This window comes from Anopheles merus, chromosome 2L (assembly GCF_017562075.2).
Source record: "Anopheles merus strain MAF chromosome 2L, AmerM5.1, whole genome shotgun sequence".
In the NCBI taxonomy this organism is placed as follows: domain Eukaryota; kingdom Metazoa; phylum Arthropoda; class Insecta; order Diptera; family Culicidae; genus Anopheles; species Anopheles merus.
Genome location: NC_054083.1, coordinates 26,773,124 through 26,791,519, shown reverse-complemented (window position 1 = coordinate 26,791,519; position 18,396 = coordinate 26,773,124). Strand labels below are relative to the sequence as shown.

The 18,396-nt window shown below is 44.5% G+C and overlaps 4 protein-coding genes across 8 annotated transcripts in view; 2 read left to right on the top strand and 2 right to left on the bottom strand.

Moving 5' to 3' along the window:
- The window catches only part of LOC121593339, a 21,277-nt gene extending 14,004 nt beyond the window's left edge, over positions 1 to 7,273 (top strand). Inside the window, exon 6 of the mRNA XM_041915603.1 lies at positions 7,150 to 7,273. The gene's annotated coding sequence lies outside the window, so the exon portion shown is untranslated. The remainder of the gene's footprint in view (positions 1 to 7,149) is intronic.
- Positions 1 to 18,396, bottom strand: part of LOC121593338 (Usher syndrome type-1G protein homolog) — a 23,945-nt gene extending 5,549 nt beyond the window's left edge. Inside the window, exons 1-2 of one of the 5 annotated variants that reach the window (XM_041915596.1) lie at positions 5,927 to 6,067; positions 5,788 to 5,837 (exon numbers count right to left, since the gene is read on the bottom strand). The gene's annotated coding sequence lies outside the window, so the exon portion shown is untranslated. Of the gene's footprint in view, positions 1 to 5,578; positions 5,752 to 5,787; positions 5,838 to 5,926; positions 6,068 to 18,276 lie in introns of those variants that run through there. The other 4 variants (XM_041915597.1, XM_041915599.1, XM_041915595.1 and 1 more) reach the window with 4 other exon arrangements.
- Positions 10,336 to 12,521, bottom strand: LOC121593336 (UDP-glycosyltransferase UGT5-like). Its single transcript, XM_041915593.1, has one exon. It carries the CDS (start codon positions 12,356 to 12,358, stop codon positions 10,772 to 10,774), a length of 1,587 nt encoding a protein of 528 aa, XP_041771527.1. The 5' UTR covers positions 12,359 to 12,521; the 3' UTR covers positions 10,336 to 10,771.
- Positions 15,048 to 17,034, top strand: LOC121593337 (UDP-glycosyltransferase UGT5-like). Its single transcript, XM_041915594.1, has 4 exons — positions 15,048 to 15,329; positions 15,417 to 15,504; positions 15,571 to 15,756; positions 15,822 to 17,034. The coding sequence occupies exons 1-4, from the start codon at positions 15,165 to 15,167 to the stop codon at positions 16,949 to 16,951; spliced, it is 1,569 nt and encodes a 522-aa protein (XP_041771528.1). The 5' UTR covers positions 15,048 to 15,164; the 3' UTR covers positions 16,952 to 17,034.

Here is an 18,396-nt window from a genome sequence, read left to right as displayed (position 1 = left end):
ATGCAAAACCGGTAATTATTGCAAAATTCAGCAAATAATGCAATTTAAATTGGTGAGGAAAAACTAGACGCTACAAAAACAAAATCAATTTTTTTTACCAAATTTGCCCCAAACCCCAAACTGAGCACAATGGGGGGTGTAGTTTTGGGTGAGAGATTCCGAGCGCTAGTGTCCCTGACGCTCAATGATTGTGTTGTGGGAGAGGAGAACGTTTTGGACATAAAATGGGGGTGCACAAAAGATCCACCCACTCCGCGTAGCCGTGGGCTGTGGGCGTTTTAATTCGAGCCTTCAGGTTGATATTCTTTTTGTCTTCAACTCAGAGTACACAGAGCGCGACAAGTTTGTGGTAAGATTAGTTATGTGCATTGAAATGCAATCCCATTCTGAAGGTTGGCTTTTAGTTCGAATTATTATTATCCAAATGCTATGTTCAAGAGAGATCACTTTCAACATGTTTGTTGCATCAGTTTTTGCAATAGAGTAGCAAAGATCTTCGTAGGAAGAGTTTGAGTCATTGTAGGCGCAGGGTATAGCAGTGACAAGAGTTTCTAGTTTAGCTGCAGCCAAAAGCTGTATTTCTATATAGAAAATATACATCAATGTTTACCGAAAGGACGTTGTGTTGCACCATTCATCCAGTAACGGTAAACAGTGGAATCGTAAAGCAATCGGAAGCTTGCTGGTTAGCCATTAGTTTACATAATAGTACAATTATACTCTTCAATCGAGCAGTGAACGGTTATTTAGCGAATTGGTTTATAAAATAAAGCTTCCACTTGGGCATATTAATAACCTGGCAGCTTGTAATGATACAATTCAATTTTAAACAAACAAGCAAATCAGGAGGAATTGCTTGATTTCAAATCCCTCTCTCGACACTATATGCAATTAGACGCTGATTCTAATCAAATGGAATGGTGTGAAAGTAAAAGGCAACACAAGCAAATGCTCTTCTATTTATTGATAAACAACGTACTTGCTTGGCCGGAAACAAAAAAAAAACAAGCCAAACAAATGTCTCATAATGTCGGCCGAATTTATGTAATTCTCAAGGTTTCCGCATAGCATCACCAGAGGTACAGAATAATTAAAAAATACCTTTTTAATGCAAATTTATTGTAATGTTGGGTGGGCATGGTACCCGCCTGACCGCACATTGACACGGTAAAAAGACCTCGGTGGAACGTACACAAATATTGCAGTGTTTGGGTTAGAGTAAGCGTAGCTGTATTGGTGGTAGTGATAATGGGGGTTGTAGTGTATAAAAATAAGATGTGGATGCGGATGCGTTACTCAAATGTATCTTTATGACACTTTAAATTCAATAAAACATATGTTTACCGCTATTGGGAAATTTGCCCTATTAGTTATTTAAAAAAATGGTTACCAGCTTCCAGTTAGCGGTTGATGTTGTCAAACAATTCAACTAAGTTCCCAAAAACAATAGGTACTGTATCATTGTCTACTGGACGGGTTGTAGATCACCAGTGATTTATAATCGCATTTCAAAGTGGCTGCAATGGCACCGTGATGAGATTACTGACGATGATGAGGAGATCATAATTTGTCATGGCTTTCAAATATGTGCGTTAATTGAAACGGAGCTCTTCTCCCTTCGGATAGATTGAGGGTCAAGTATGCGTGGCGCAGAGATAGGTCCGGATGCAATAGGAGCGCGCTTCAATGGTGAAGATTGTTCTGCTACGGTTTTAATGATTGCCGGCAAACTGTTGGCTAGTGATTAATCGCTGTCCGCCACTCTTGGAGTTGGGGGAAAAAAATACAAACCGAAAAGGAAAGGATGATGAAAATATAACCTTCCGTTTCGGTAGGCTCAATGGTTTGATGATAGGTCCTACACGAAGGAACTGGACTAAGGTTTTAAGATAAGGGGATGTCTATTTTATTTGTAAAACACATTCATTCGGGAACGCATTTTTCGTAGTAAATATAACATCCTTATCATGCGCCAGATCCTGGAGAAGATGGCCGAATGCAGACATATAAAGTAGCATCTTTTCATACATTTCAAAGCAGGAAATGACACCATAGCCAGGGTAAAACGGTAAACCCATAAAACAGATATTTGAAAATATTGAGGAAACTCCTATTCCACTTGGTACTAGAGAGTGCCACTCAGGATGCGACGGTGGAGAATTCGGGGCTAAGTAACGCGCAAGGATGATGGCTGTCAACTGGACATTCTACAACCTGCGAAGGCAGTTCATCGGTACTCACATACGCCTCTAAGACGTGGACACTGTTCAAATATAACGAAACCGTCTTGGCCACGTTCGAGGGAATCATGCTCGGAAGAATGTTTGGCCCTGTATGTGTGTGTGGAATGAGAATGGATGAGCCGATACAACGATAAGCAGTACAAGCTGTAAAGCGAAGACGTACGAGGCGTCCGTGAGCAGTTTCGGACACTCCTGTAGTAGGTTTTGACCATAACAGAACATCTTTAAAGTTACTATAGATGTTTCCGCTCCGTTTCTCTTCAGGGATAGAAACATTTGTCGCTTGCAGCATAAATAATGACAAACGCACACACACACACACACAAACTCGTTCACGATCGATTGAACCCGTGTATTGCGCCGTGTTATGACGCATGACGTTACTGATAAACGACTGCCCCTTAGATTGCTTGGCAGTGTTTGCAAAACTGAGTAGCAATAGAGAAAAATGATAAGATGAAACGCAACCGATAAGAAGCTCATTTGATCACTGGTTAAAAGTAACCGGGCCATACAAATGAAATAAAACAAAACCATTGTCCACTGGCATGTTATCACGATTTGGTCCCATACGCTCCCAAACGGAACTTGTGCACTTGTGCTGGTGGTTGGTAACAGATAGGATCTAAATTGCTTCGAGTGGAGACACGATTGGTTCAATTCGGCTAGACAGCGGGAAAAGGGGAAGAAATATCAATAGCATGGCTACAGACATGACGGAAGCGGTTGTTAGTGTCAAGTACTGCTTGTATTGGGGACAGGTTTGAAGGTGAGCAGATATATATATTTTTCTGCTCCGAGCATCGATGACTACTCACATACAATTTGTACGGTTGACGTTAGGGGGCTGTCTTGTATGGGAGAAGATAACGAGAGCCGCCAAGGAAGGTGTGTTGAAACAACATCCAGGTCAAAAAGGTTCCTATCTAGCGCATTAGAGTGTTTTTTTTTTATTATTACTGTGTCATTGAATGTTACGTTTCTGTTTTTAAGCCACTAGGTGCGAGCTGATCTGAAACAAAATTTGCCTCAGCTGTGGGACAAACTGCGCAAAATTATTCATCAAGAAGTTCCATCTCAAATTCATCATAGTGTTACTGCAACACTAGGAAGAATACATAGATGAAGATTAAAAACTTTGTTTTATTGACACATTTCCGTGCAACGTGCTGGTCCCACTGTTGGGTGTTATAGATAAAGCAAATAAAAATATTGCCATTCCGTAGATAATGGCAGGCCAATTGCCTGTACAGCCTTCATCGTGCTTATCTAACCTGCGAGTACCTAACATCCGCTGGTGTGCACTGATAATACTTTAATGCAGGGCGCGCCAGGGCGAGCTGAATATGGTTACTCTTTATTATTACTTAATTCCAACCAACCAATGCAGCAAAGAAAGTGATTATTCTGTTTTTAGATTTTGAAAGTTATGCCTCTAAGCTATGGAGTTAAGCCGGTGTAAAAAAAACCCGTTTGTGTCTTTTTAGCTACATGAAGTTCCACGCACACGAGCTGTGAAACGGCGGTGCTGGCATCTCCAATATAAGGTGTTTTGATTAGATGTTAAAATTAATCATTCTATTTATTTGTTTGGTCTAGTAGCTATACAAATTATAGTATTAAGTACCAATCCCTAATCTAATAAGCCTACAACTAATCCAGGGGAAGGGATGACACGGAAGGTGGGTATACGAGATCGGCAAGAGAATGGGAAGAAGTGCAAGTCAAATAAGTAGGACGAGCAATTGAAAGTAATTCAATGCGGATAAAGGCTTGTTAATCACAATTTAATACTGATGCTGAATGTGCAACATTGTATGTAAAAATACTGATACCGGTCCATGGTCACGTGGTATTGCCTTTAAACACAACAAATCCATCATGGATTTAAGCGCCACATGGACCGAGTTTCCTTTACGTACTACAGTCTGCTCCCGCGGAGTTACGCGGTTTCTGCGTTCCCGACAAATCCGCGTATCTCGAATATCCGCGTAAGTCGAATTTCACGTTTTTTTTTATTAAAATACCATTGATTACTCGGAGTTTTTGATCTAATGTAGTACTTTTATACGCTTTATCATTTATTTGATATGATTCGTGCAAAAATGCAATTTATAGCGAACTTGCAGCAAATTGTGCTGATTTTCACATTTAATCTGTCAAATTTAGAAAACCGAGTATCTCCGAATCCGCGTAAGTCGAGAACCGTGTAACTCGGGAACAGACTGTACACTCATAGTTAAGCCCAATTTAATTGAATTGAGCAATTGAATTGAAAAAAAAAAAACTTTCCTAAACCAAAACGATTTATTTCTAAACTAAAACCAGTTTAGAATAATTAAATCCATCGATAAAAACATTCCGTTTGATTGAAGAAGATAGATAAAGTAAGGAAGAAAAGTATGCAAATAAATAATTTAAATAAGTATTTAAATAAGTTAAAGAAAACAATAAAATAATAATAGCAGTAAAAAAAATACTTTCATCATGTAAAATCATTGTCCAACCCCAGCAAAATTGCACATTTTGCATGCTGGCCCAGAAAAAATGGTATGGTAAATGGCCTTTGTCCGTGGCAAATGGTATGGGGGTTCTTTTTATTGTGTGTAAACATAATATGTACAATGTAAAGTAAGAAAACCTCTTAAGATAGAAGTGATTCACGGTACTTCAGAGCAGGTGACTCACTCGCACATAGAAAAGCTGGCGAGTAAATGATTTATCTTTAATTATGGGCTTCATATGGTTGCCTCATCATATGTTCGCTGTTATTTAAATTTTGCTTGTAAATCGTATAGAAATAAATGTTTCCAATTTTTTCAATACTCGCCCAGACTTTGGACTGGTGGTGGAAAAGACCAAAGAATGGATTTTTGTTTTCTTCTTTTGTCAGTCCGGAAGCCACAAGCTGAAATGTCAACGTATTGCCCGTTCATTAGGAGAGCTGCGATCGGAACAGTGGAACATTTTTCTTTTACACGGCGCCGGCTTTTCGTTCTGTGTCACTAGCAGCTATTAGCTTATGTTGTCTCACGCATACAATTAGATGTTTTTTTTAGAAATGGACCCGTACGATCACTTGGTTCCTTGGTCGTCCAACGACCTTATGAGTTACATTTTGTAATCAAATTTCTTTTAATATTTCACAAATCACCACACACTCACTAACACACACACACACACACACACACACAGGGAAGACGCCTCCAACCCTCGACATAATTTGCAGACATAAGAAAAATCGCACTCATACATGCTCAACGGTGCCGCGATCACCGCGCGCACCTTTAGCACTTGCCCTTTTGCACATCTTTTGCACACACGATCTTTTTCACCTTGCACCGTAACCCCTTACATCCCGGTAGTACCCGGCACGGAAGTAGCACTATCGATCACTTTTGCACGCTGAACATCAATTCGCATTTGCTAGGCATTCGATTTTATGGAGAAACGTGGAAAACACTTGTACGCTAACGATCAGAACGGCCACGAATTCTGCTGCGCATTCGCGCTTTTGCTTTTTTCTTTTGCTTGTTAATTCTACCGTCACCAAATAAATGCCACTCTGCACTTGCTGCTACTGCTGCTGCTGCTCTAATACACCAACGCCGAAATATCGTGTAACAACATGGAAGGGGTTAGAATAGCCACGCACCCCTCTCGGGGTCATTTACACTACTTACGCAAAGAGGGGAAAGAAAGAAGAGAACAAACAACAGCGCAACTCCGTGGTCAGACAGACCTTTGCGCGCTTAGGTGTGTGGACGAAATGGGCTCTACCGTGGTACTGTGTGTGCCCTCCAGGTGGCTGCATCGATAGGGGCCAGGTAACATACGCACTAAATTGTAGGCACAGGTAGGGTTGCGTTAGTGTTGGTGCCACCGGTGTGGGCTCGTTTGCAGGTCCAGGGCTCTGCACGCACGAAAACGTGCAGGGATTGTGGTGGAGTCGTTGGACATATTTTTCACAGTTTTTGTTTAAATTGATTTCTTTAGATTTTACATGCTGTAGTGCATTTTAACTCAAATTTATTGATTTAAAAAATAAACCAACGATTTTCAACAACGAGTGTATCAAATTTAAATAAAATTTAGTTTACTGGCTTCAAAAGTGTGTTATTTTCCGAATATAAAGCAATGTACCAACCAATCCATTGTAACAGCTGTTAATTAATTACAGTGGAGCGCCGTCTTTTTAAGCCGTCCACAAGGACAGAGGAGGCGTGGTAGGCCCCAACTGAGGTGGCAAGATGGCGTGGAGGCGTCCGCCATTAAGGCCGGGATAACGGACTGGCAGACGAAGGCGCGAGACCGTGAGCGGTTTCGGACACTCCTGAGGCAGGCCAAGACCGCAAAGCGGTTGTAGTGCCGGATAAGAAGAGAAGAGGAGCGCCGTTTATCCGGGCTTCTCGGGACTCGGGACCAAGGTGTATTTATTGAGGAGGTGAATTATTAGCGCGTTTGCCGGGCGCCATCATTGAGTATTGTTATGTCAAATCGCATACAATTTTCTATACCCCCCCTCCGGCCCTTCCAGATTTTAATATCGGAGCCCCTAGTGTTGTTATGTCAAGTCGTGAAATGTCAATTTGCTCTGAAGCACTTCACCTCCTAATAACCAAACACCTTGCTCGGAACCTCGCCCGGATAAGCGAATAACACGGATTATGAGTCAAATGATATATGTTATCACCAATTCCTGATTTGGTTTTGAATAATTTTCTTATTTTTTTGATAAAAATAACCCAGTTTTTATTACCTTCATGTTTTTCCTGTGAGAATATTTAAAATTTGCCATGAATTATAGTGATTTTTGTTGTGACAATGTGCTCTTATACCCGCTTTTTTCAAATATCTTCCTCGTAACGCAATGTCACTTTTGTATTGAACCGTCATTTCTCAACAGCACGGATAAACGGAAAGGCGGATAAAAGGTACCCGGATAAACAGCGCTCCACTGTAATATCATTTCGATCATTCTACGATAAATAAGCTGTCAAGGTACGTATATATCCTTCATTGTTTGTATTCAGGAGGAACGGCATTGCCGTATTGCTTTTTTATTTCTTTGTAAAGAAGAAAAAATCGTTAATGAATAAAAAATATTTTTGTTCTCACAAATATGAAAAGTTTGGAAATTGTATTTTTTTAGTTTCCGGTCTTAAATGTTTGTTTAACATGGATGGGCGACGGTAAGTTTCTCATGTATGGTTCATCAATCCCCCAAAGGCCTGGTCCTCTATTGTGCACCCTAATGCACCTTATAATGTACAGTGAAATCTCTCTAAGATGTAGTCACTTCAAGGTGAATTATTTCTTTAAGGTGAACGTTTTGACGGTCCCTTTATATTCCATACATTTTATATCTTTTCAAAATGAATATCTCCCTAAGGCGAATATCCTTTAAGCTGCATAAGCGATTTGGCAGCCGAAATTCTCTTAGATGAATTTTTGGATGACTGTTAATAAAAATATTGGTCAAAGGAGGCCATGTTTTTCCCGTAGTTGCTTAGATACTTCATAGCAACACCTTCATCAGTTTTCCTCAATATGAATATCTCTCTGAGCTGACGGTCTCTTGAAGATTCACCTTAGAAATATTTCACTGCAAATACCGTGAACGGTAATGCGATGTAGAGATACGTTACGGTGTAGAATCGTTAGTGAAGCACAAGGAAGAAAACATCTTTCCTCTCTGTCATACAAAGTATATAAAGTCTCGATTGCCTCGAGTACTGAGAGCGTTACGTTGGCTTACGACCAGTCTCTCTCTTCTGATCCAATAACGTTACGTTATACGTTACACTGAGCGTTGCTGCGACCAACTACAGATAAGGAAAGCGAAAATAAGCGACGATCGAAATCGATCGCCGCAGCACCTAGAGTGTTAAATGCCCCCTTTTTTGCGGGTGACCTTAAAGGTCCGGTTCCGGTAGCGTGCTTGTTAACGCTATATAATTCATCCGTTGGCTTCACAACATGGTGTGTTAACAGAGATAAGAACACTGTTTGCAAGTAATTATGATTGAATCATTAATGACTAATAATTTCCCGGTCAGGAGTACAATCCAGGCATGGATCGAGCCTCCGCAGGACATGCTAGACTAGCTAAACTGGTTTGAGTGATACAGACCTAAACCTATTACAGTTGTTGGTACTATTACTCCGAGGTATAATCAAGACTACTGTAGTATGTACACAATTCAACTAGCATTATGTATTTGTGTGTGTGTTTTTTATTTTTTATTATATTTTTTTTTATAAAACTGATAACGTAGTCTGCGAAACGCTCTCTTTACGTAATGTCGTAAATAGTCATGATCCACAAAGTTGGTGTTATTTTTGTAGGTTTTTGTTTGGGGACTACAGTTGTGAATTAAATTGTTGATTGATATTTTTTATAGAACAGCTAGGTTTGAACTGTAATCGTATTTTAAGAAAACATTGTATTACAAACAATAAAACAATGATTCGAAACTTAGACATTGTGTTTAAATTAAAGATGTCAAAATTTACTTTTTGTACGAGACTGAAGCAATATTTTTTCCAAAAATGTACAGAACGAATCATGTAGGTTTTTTTTACCCTTTATTGTACATAGTTATCATAATTCGTCACTAGTTGTATTCCATAAATCATTAACTTCCCAAAAACAAAAAGGTTTTAAACCCCTGCACCCCGCCAATGGAGGAGAGGGAGGGGGGGGGGGTTAATCTTTAATCTTTGGGATAGTGATGGGCGTTTTGGAGCGCACCCACGGCTCCGTAGCCGGCTTCGGACCAACGGCTCCGGAGCCGGCTTCAATGGCTCCGGAGCTGGCTCCAATGGCTCCGGAGCCGGCTCCACACCAATGGCTTCGGAGCCGGCGGCGAATCAACGGCATCGGAACAACGGCTCCTTACTAACGGTTCAATAGAGACGGCATAGCGTAAAAAAATGAATATATCTTCTTGTAAGTGTGGAAGCTAACACCCGATGGGATTGCAGTATCGACATGCATGACATTGTGTAGCATTCGTTTGCCTCGTTTTGCTTAACAATGCTCAAAACTTATATTTTTTTAATTTAAAGTACTTTAAATATGACTTACTCGGCTATTTACGAATTTTCTCGATTGAAGCCTGATTGAAAAGGTTTTTTTGGTCCACTGTGTTAAAATCGGCTCCGGAGCCGTGGGTGCGAAGCCGGCTCTGAAGCCGTGGCAGCGGAGTCGACTCCGTAGCTGTGAGTGCATCCGAAACTTCTGCAAATAGTTTTGATTTTGTTCATAATTTGTAAAACATGCATAACATATTAAGCAACATGTTATGTGAAATAGAATAGCTGCGTTTCAAGGCGGCATATTTTAATAGGAAATATCTGTATAACCACGCGGCTCCGGAGGCGACTTCGGAGCCATGAGTGCGTAGCCGTGGGTTCGGAGCAGGCTCCGTAGCCGTTGGTTCGGAGCTGGTTACGGATCCGTTGGTGCGGAACCCGCTTCGGCTTCGGAACCGTTTTGCCCATCACTACTTTGGGAGCATTAGAATCTTTACAGGCGCACCCTGTGTTCAAACAGTGCTTTGAATGAGCTTCACATACTGGCGGATAGATGGCGCTAGTCTAAACAATGTTTAAATTTCACTTTTTTTTTGTCAAACAAATCTGAGGTTTTAGATTCGTGAAGAAATGTTTTGTAATAAGATAAAATATGAATGTCAAATAAACAAATAACAATAGTCACATGTATGCAATACATGTGTGTGTGTGTGTGTGACCAGTTTCGCACATGAATGGCGTCCGGGTGTTTCATTCGCACGTGCGAGAACGACTGACACCTGCTGACAGGGTTACAGCACGGAACGAGAAACGAGTCTTTTTACAATGTTACGTTGCTGATCAATTGTGGATCATTTGTTAGTCATAAATCATCAACGAAATGATACCGAATGATGGATTATCGCTTGAGCACAGTATGCAGCTGTACATGAATGGTTTAAAATAGAAATAAAACATAACGGGTAAGTGAAGTGTAACGCACTTAACATTGAACAAAAAATAACTAAAACGTGGTGTCATTCTGGCAATATTTGATTGTATAATACTATACATACAAGCTTTTTATTCGTTTATTTTTGTTTAATCACACAAGCTCAAAGAGTAAACAATGTCGCACCGTCTCGACCGTAAATACATATCACACACCCTTGCCGTTGTTATCTTATGCATACTGCCCACTTAGCCATTGTGTACCGCGCTCCATTTAGCACCTTGCCGGCACGTGGAAGAATTGGATGTTTGAACTCACTGACCAACCCAATCACTCAACGTTATCATCATTAGCCTTCGCTCGAATGTCACCATCGGTACGGTATCGTACCGATTTTGTATTTGTACTTCCTCTACCCCATACCGCCCTACCCCCCTCACCCGCCCACTTCCCCATGAACATCTTTGGCACATTGCCGAATTGGCGAATTTGGTTTGGCTTTTTTTTTCTTAGGTTTGCTCGACTGCTTAGCAACTGGCAACATTTCGCTCCCGCATCCTCACTGCCGCTTCTTTTGTCCACTATCGGGGCGAGCTCGTTTGACAATTCCCAACCGCCGCGCCACTGCCCGCAGCATCAACCCCGTCCCAATTAGCACTGATAAAGCGATCGCACCCATAACCGCGTACACGTCCAGCAGATTGTACTGGACGAAGGACAACCGCACGGACGGGGACTGTAGCTGCGGGGCACCCTTATGGCGCAGTACGTACTCCACCCAGTAGACCGCAGCTTTGGCGGGACCGAGCGGTTGATCGCGGTAACGGTCTGAGATGAGGCGGGCGCGCTCGCCGTACGCCGGACCGTCCAGCACCGTCCGAATGGCGACCGCGATCGTTTCCTCGCTGAGCGTATCGTAATCGAGCTTCACACCGTACCCGGCCTGTTCGGCCCGGGCCAGATTGAGCTCCTGATCGCCGTAAATCGGAATGCCAACCATCGGCTTGCCGTGGTACAGGCCCTCGGTCGTTCCGAGCAGACCGCCGTGCGTGATGAACAGCTTCACCTTCGGATGGGCCAGAATGTCGCTTTGCGGCATCCACGCCTTAATCAGCACGTTCGGCGGCTTGTCCGGCAGGCTGTCGTTCTCGTACTTCCAGATCACGTTCTCCTTCAGCCCCCGGAACACGTTCACGAACGCGGCCCGCTTGTCCTCCGGGAAGTTGCGGCCCTTCAGCATCGAACCCATCGAGAAGTAGATCACGCCGTGCGGCGCCTCGTCGATGTACTTCTGTATGTCCGCCGGCAGCTTCTTCGCCGGCTGTATCTGTATCCCGCCGATCTCGACCATGTTCGGCGCGTACGGATGGGGGTAGCTCAGCGTAAAGTGTTGATTCACGAACGCCAACCGGACGCTCTCGAGCGTCTGCTGGAAGGTGAGCTTCGCGTTCGGGAAGAACCGGCGGTACATCGCTTCCTGCTGGGGCAGAAACACGCACCGGTAGTACAGCTTGTCCGCATGGCCTACGAGTGCGTTCGTGAACCGCTGCCAGAACGACATCTCGTTCGTGTAGCTCAGGAAGGTGTGCGGAATGTACGAGTACGGGTACGGCGTACCGACCAGCTCGTTCGTCCACATGGACGCACCGAACGGCGAGAACACAAATAACTGTCCACCGAAGTGTTCCGCCAGCCCGTACAGCACCTCGCTGGCGAACGATTCCACGATGACGGCGTCAAACCGCTCGCCGGACTGCATTAGCTCCACCATCTTTGGGTGCTGCAGCAGTGCTTCCGACGTTTGGGGGCCAATCTCACTGTACACCAGGTAGAGGACCATCAGGTTCGGGGCACTTTTGTACTGGAACAGGTCCGGCCCGGAGACACCGTGGGCAGCCGCCAGGTCTGGGAGTAGAATGTCCCGATGCAGACCGGCCGGTGCATCCTTCATCGGGTAGGGACTGACGATGGTCACCTCGTGGCCAGCGTCCAGCAGTGCCTTCATCAGCCCGGCACCGATGATGTAGTGCGAACGGCCGACGGACGGCAGTATGCCGAGAATTCGTGCCCCTTGCGATGGTGGAGTACTTCCCAGCAGGAGTAGACCTAGAAGCACCACTGCCGAGAGTAGCCGTGTGTGCTCCATGACTGTGCGACGGTCAAGGTTGACCGGCTGAAGGGTTATCACTCGAGTGACAAAAAATTTAAACTGAACCGAATTGGACAGGACACAAGTCACCCACCCGACCGAACGGTGCCGTTTGTTAGTACCGACTAGTTGCCTACTAGGATTGGGTTTGGATGGGAACCCTTTCGCACATCGCGGCGTGTAGTCTTATCATACGAGCATAAAGGAGCGAGCACAGAGCACCTGAGTAATCTGTGAATTTCATTCAAAATCTCTCTCTCACTCTCTCTCTCTGCCCTAGCGTACTCTCTGTCATACGTTAGATTAGGAGAACATAAAACGTTCTACCAACCGCGACCAACCAGAGTGATAGCGCACCAAAGCTCAGTACGCACCAGTGCCGGTTGCGCATGCGTCGGAAGATGGCAAACCGTATCAGGTCGCTTTGCTTATTATGCACGTTAGTAAGCAAAACTTGTGCCAACAAGACTATTGCACCCTGCGGCGTACGGCCATGCCACGGAAGGTCTTTCGGTGTACTCGTGCAGGGCACTCACACTGCTGTGGTGTATGAGGAAGCTTTTTTACGAGCCGAGACGAGCCGGTGACGACCTTCGCAAAGTGGCATGGTCAAACAAAATGTGTAACGATCGTCACCTATTTTTATCAGCCATAGTAAGCATCTGCATCAACAACGGTGAGGGTTTTGTGTGAGCGTATGGCTGAGGCTTGTCGAAGCGTTTGTATACCCTAGCGTTTCAGTTCAAGAGAGAGAGAGAGAGAGAGAGAGAGAGAGAGAGAGAGAGAGAGAGAGAGAGAGAGAGAGAGAGAGAGAGAGAGAGAGAGAGAGAGATGGTGAGGATCACGTTTTGTTGCGGAATTTTTCAATCACCATTGAACTTGACGCGAGCGTACGGCACAGCTAGAGCGCCGGGATGAGTATGTCTTATCCAGTGGCGGATTTAACGGTACGCGGACTGAGCGGCCGCGGGGGGCCCCGTCAATTTAGGGGCCCCGTGAATGGTAATTCCAGCATATGCAAAAATGTGTACAGTAGCCTCATCGAAAACTTCTGTGCCCTCATGGACGAAGAGACTCATACTTGGTGTTTAAAAATGATCTAGAGCTATCGCTTGATATTTTTTTATTATATCGTTTCCTAGACTTGAAAAAGAGATCAAGTATAATTATTCGTTGTTAGGCAGTGTGTTAGATCGTCATCAGGAAGTTTGTGATCTAGTTTACACTGTACTCTAGTTTAAATTTCCATTTACACGTTGACAACACTGTTAACAAGGCATATAAGATGCTAGGTTTAATCTTTCGACAATTCCGTGAATGTAATGATGTCTTATGTCTTAAGTCGTTGTTTACTGGTGTGCTCTTGCATGGAATATTGCTCAATTCTTTGGTTACCGAATTGTACTACGATGATTAACACAATAGAGGCAATAAAACGGAAGTTTACAAGACTTGCCTTAAAAGGCGACCAATTCGGAGGACTTAGAACCATACCAAATTATCGCTCGCGTTGCCTTCTGCTTGGCCTATAGAAGCTCAAACACCGTTTTAAGGTAAAACAGTGTGTATTTGTTGCTAAAGTATTCGTCTAAAAACGAATTAGACCTTTTTTTATTCTAGAATAGCAACATCTACGTGCCATCGAGACCTCTTCGCTCTCATAACTTGCTTGTTGGTGAGAGCAGACATACCTTATATGGATACAATGAGCCGTTACTAGCTATGTCAAGGCAATTCAATACACGGTCCTATCACTTTGATTTAATTCAAAGACCAACATTTAAAGAGAATATTTTACTAATTTGCAGTTTTGGCGACACCAGATTAAGGCAGATGTTAGGGGAATAAGTCAGGGATTAGGTGTTAAATAATTAGTAATAATAAATTAATAAATTAAATTATTGATTAATAAATAAATTAATAACCTATCCGAGTAGTTCAGGGAACAACACCCCCCCCCCCCCCCCCCGGGCAGCAAACCATCACGCTGAGTTTAAAACAAAGCCAAGTGTAATACCCTCCCTCACCCTCGCTCGACACCAACAGGGGGCCTCAACTTCTTTTACCGCTTAGGGCCCCCGATACCCTAAATCCGCCACTGGTCTTATCGATTCTGGGTGGTAAAAGTGTTAGGAAAACAAATTGAAGGTAAACTGTAAACAGTAAGTGTTCATTGAGGCATGACGGTGATTGTGTGTTTTTTTTACTGATTGCTCTCTATCGATAATGAGAAGGACAATTCATAAGCATTCGGTTAAAGTCAAAGACTACGCTCATAATTTACCATTGAACGATTTCGATTAATAAAAGTGAAGGAGAACAACTTAAATATTTTATTATCTAATTCTGCTTTCAACTTCTAAATCTGATTAATAAATACTTGCGTTCTTTGGCGTGTTCATCTGCTGCGATAATGTTCACTAGACAAGATGAACACCACTGGTCGTCTCCAGCCAATAAAAACTCGTTTGGATCTACCTTCATCACCCACCGTACAGTGGTGGTTTGTTTGAAATTTTGGAACACATATTTCAATACCACCGTACCGGCCCGCCACCACACACACACACACACCAGCGAACAGCGCTAGAATAGTATTAGTACTAGAGTTTCAATCCACCATAGAAGCGATGAGATAAGCGTGACCGAAGAAGCTGACACAGAAATAGGCTCCAAAAACGCAAACCAGACACCGGGGGTTCATTTTCTATCGTCTCGCGCACCGAGGCGGAAGTGTGTAACGCACGGCGTGGCGCGTCGTGTTTGAACTACAACTCGTTTACGACCTTGACACGCAGCCAAGATGCTCAAGTGGACGGCGGTGGCGGTAGCGCTGCTAGCCGCGCTCTATGCCGCGAAGACACCTGTCGAGGGGGCAAAGATTTTGGCCGTCTTTCCAACGTCCGCCCGGTCGCACTATATTGTCGGGTCGGCGCTAATGAAAGAGCTGGCCCGGCGGGGGCATGAGGTAAGCGCCCATTATCTGGTGACTTTTGGACTCGTGAATTAAAGATATACCGTTGTCTGATGGGTTTGATTTCTTTTTTCCACGCAGGTGTCCGTTATCAATCCTTTCCCGCAGAAGAAACCACTGAAGAATTATCGTGATATCGATGTGAGCGGATCGGCAGAGCTTGTCAAGGGTAGGCAAGATGCAAATAGTTTATTTCAATAAAAACTTTGATACTAATATTCCATTTCCTTCCCAGACCTAGTGCCCAACATGTTCGAAATGGCCGATCAAAGCGTTTGGGAAAGTATTACGATGACGTACAAATTCGGACAAATGCTTGCCAACTACACGCTGATGCACCCGAACGTGGACACGCTGATCAAGTCGAACGAAAAGTTTGATCTGATCATTATGGAAAGCTTTCTTAACGATGCTCACCTAGGTAACACCAGCGTGATTCTCCCTCATGAAACAATGTATACTCATCATTCTCCCTTTGAACGCTAGGCTTTGCCCACCACTTCAAGGCACCATGCGTAGCGCTGTCTACCTTTGGTGCGTCGCGCTGGACAAACGACATGGTCGGAACACCGTCGCCCTTGTCGTACGTGCCACATCCCTTCCTGAGCTTCACCGATCGGATGTCGTTTGTGCAGCGCATCGGCAACACGCTGATGACGCTGATGGACACGGTCCTCGGCCAGGTGCTGGATTTGCCGGTGCAGAGCGCCATGTACGAGGCGGCCTTTCCCGATCCCAAACCACCGCTGGAGGAGCTGCGCCGCCACGCCGTGTCGCTGGTGCTGCTGAACAATCACTTTAGCCTCAGCTACCCCCGGCCGTACGTCCCCAACATGGTGGAGGTCGGTGGGATGCACGTGAACCGCAAGCCGAACCCACTGCCGGAAGACATCCAGCGGGTGTTGGACGGGGCAGAGCATGGTGTCATATACTTCTCGATGGGTTCGAACATCCAGAGCAGCCAGCTGCCGGTGGAAAAGCGGGAAGCGATCCTGCGCGTGTTTAGCCGGCTGAAGCAAACGGTGCTGTGGAAGTGGGAGGACGAAATGCTCCCGAACCGGCCGGCTAACGTAATTGTGAAGGCATGGTGGCCCCAGGATGACGTGCTCGCTCATCCGAACGTGCGGCTGTTCATAACGCACGGCGGACTGCTTAGCACGACCGAGTCGCTGTACCATGGCGTGCCGGTCATCGGTATTCCCGTGTTCGGCGACCAGTTCCTAAACATGGCCAAGGCGGAGCGGACCGGTTATGGGCTGTTGCTGCCGTACCAGGACATATCCGAGGAGCGGTTGGCGCGTGCAATCGATCGGATTTTGCGCGAGCCGAGCTTTAAGACGGTCGCGCAAAGCATCTCCGCCCGGTACCGCGATCAGCCTCAGGAACCGCTGGAGCTGGCCGCCTTCTGGGTGGAGTACGTGATACGGCACGGGGGCGCGGAACACTTGAAGTCGGCCGGCCAGGAGCTGGGCTTCCTGCAGTACCATGGGGTCGATGTGTTGGTCACCATTGTCGGTGGGCCGATCCTGTTCGTCTACTTACTATCGAAGTTGCTGTGCGGTGGACGCTCTAAGAAGAACGCTTCCACGGTGAATGCGAAAAAGAAGCGAAACTAAACAGTGTGATCAAAATTGTACCTAAACATGCCAGTATTGTAAGTACAAACGGGTAGCGTAATAAACCAATTTGTTGGATTGAAGTTGAACGATGACTTCGTAGAACCAACGGAAGGGGTGACAGCAACGCACCACAAACAAGTAGCAAGTGGTTTGACCTTCAGCGTGATTCGACACTTTTCGGTGGATGTAAAGTGGAATTCGGCGATCGGTTTATGTTTGCATGTGTTTGTGTGTTGAGCATTCCCACCCCTCTCCCACTCTATCCCTTTACCCTCATTGTGTGATGTGCGGTGAATCTAAAATAGGTGTGAGCTTGTAAGTCTGATGTTACTAAGCTGTTTCGGTATCAGTTAACGGTTGCTGCTAATAGGTGAGTTTGCAGGTTTCGGTATCAGTTGTTTCGATTGGAAGCAAAAGTACTTCGGTATGAGCGCTGCCGAAGTAAGGCAACACGAAATCACAGCCCGCCAGGCAGGAAGATTGATCTGGAAACATCGTCTTTCAGCACCGTCACTGTGATGATGACGAGCGCTTTAAAGCGTATTCAAAATGCGCAAGCAATGGTAAGCGTTGTCAGGCTGACGAGATAACAGAGGTAATTCATGAACGGGTACATTCATCCCTAGCGCCTAAATGTATGCATGAAGTGTACAGTGAACCCTGATGTAATGATCGAGTGTTAAATTATTGTCGAGATACACCGAGATAATATCACGCCGTGAAGCGTGATAAAGAAGCCAAACTCAATGTGGCTGAAACATTACACGCCTTTATGTATCTATCCAACTGATATTCGATGAAATGCCAAATTTTTCACGCACCCACATATTTCGTGTATATATTAGTCGTGAAATAAATGGTTTTCATTCAGACATCTCATGGAATATTATCGAATGTCATCGATTTTAGCTTCGGGTCGAACCAAGCTCGCTGCACCCATGGGTAGGCATTGTTTCCGATCGGCTCGCACTCGACTCCGGGTCGAGTCGTGAAATGAATCGTATGACCCACCACTAGTGTTAACACGCGCAAAAACATGGCGGTCTATTTGAGCCAGCTAAACTGAACATTTATTTAACCTACACGGGTAGATGGTTATAGAAGTAAAGGTGTAGTTAGGATCACTGGTTTGTTCCCCGCTCCCTAGATCTAGATTGTATTTAAAAAAAAGCGGATGTAACTACAGAACATATTGCTACACTTAATGAACCACTAAACCACTGTAACTAAAGTGTTATTTAACTTGAAGAACTGATCGAGAGAGTAGCTTTAATACAGAGTAACGGTATGAGGCACAGGTCATGTACAAATTAAACACAAACCTTAACGTTGTTACACTCTCACACCTCATGTTCTCTGCCAATCGAGGGCAAACACAAGTAACGCATGACACTATATGCATTTTACACAATAAAACCAACAACAGTGTTGATTAATCACAC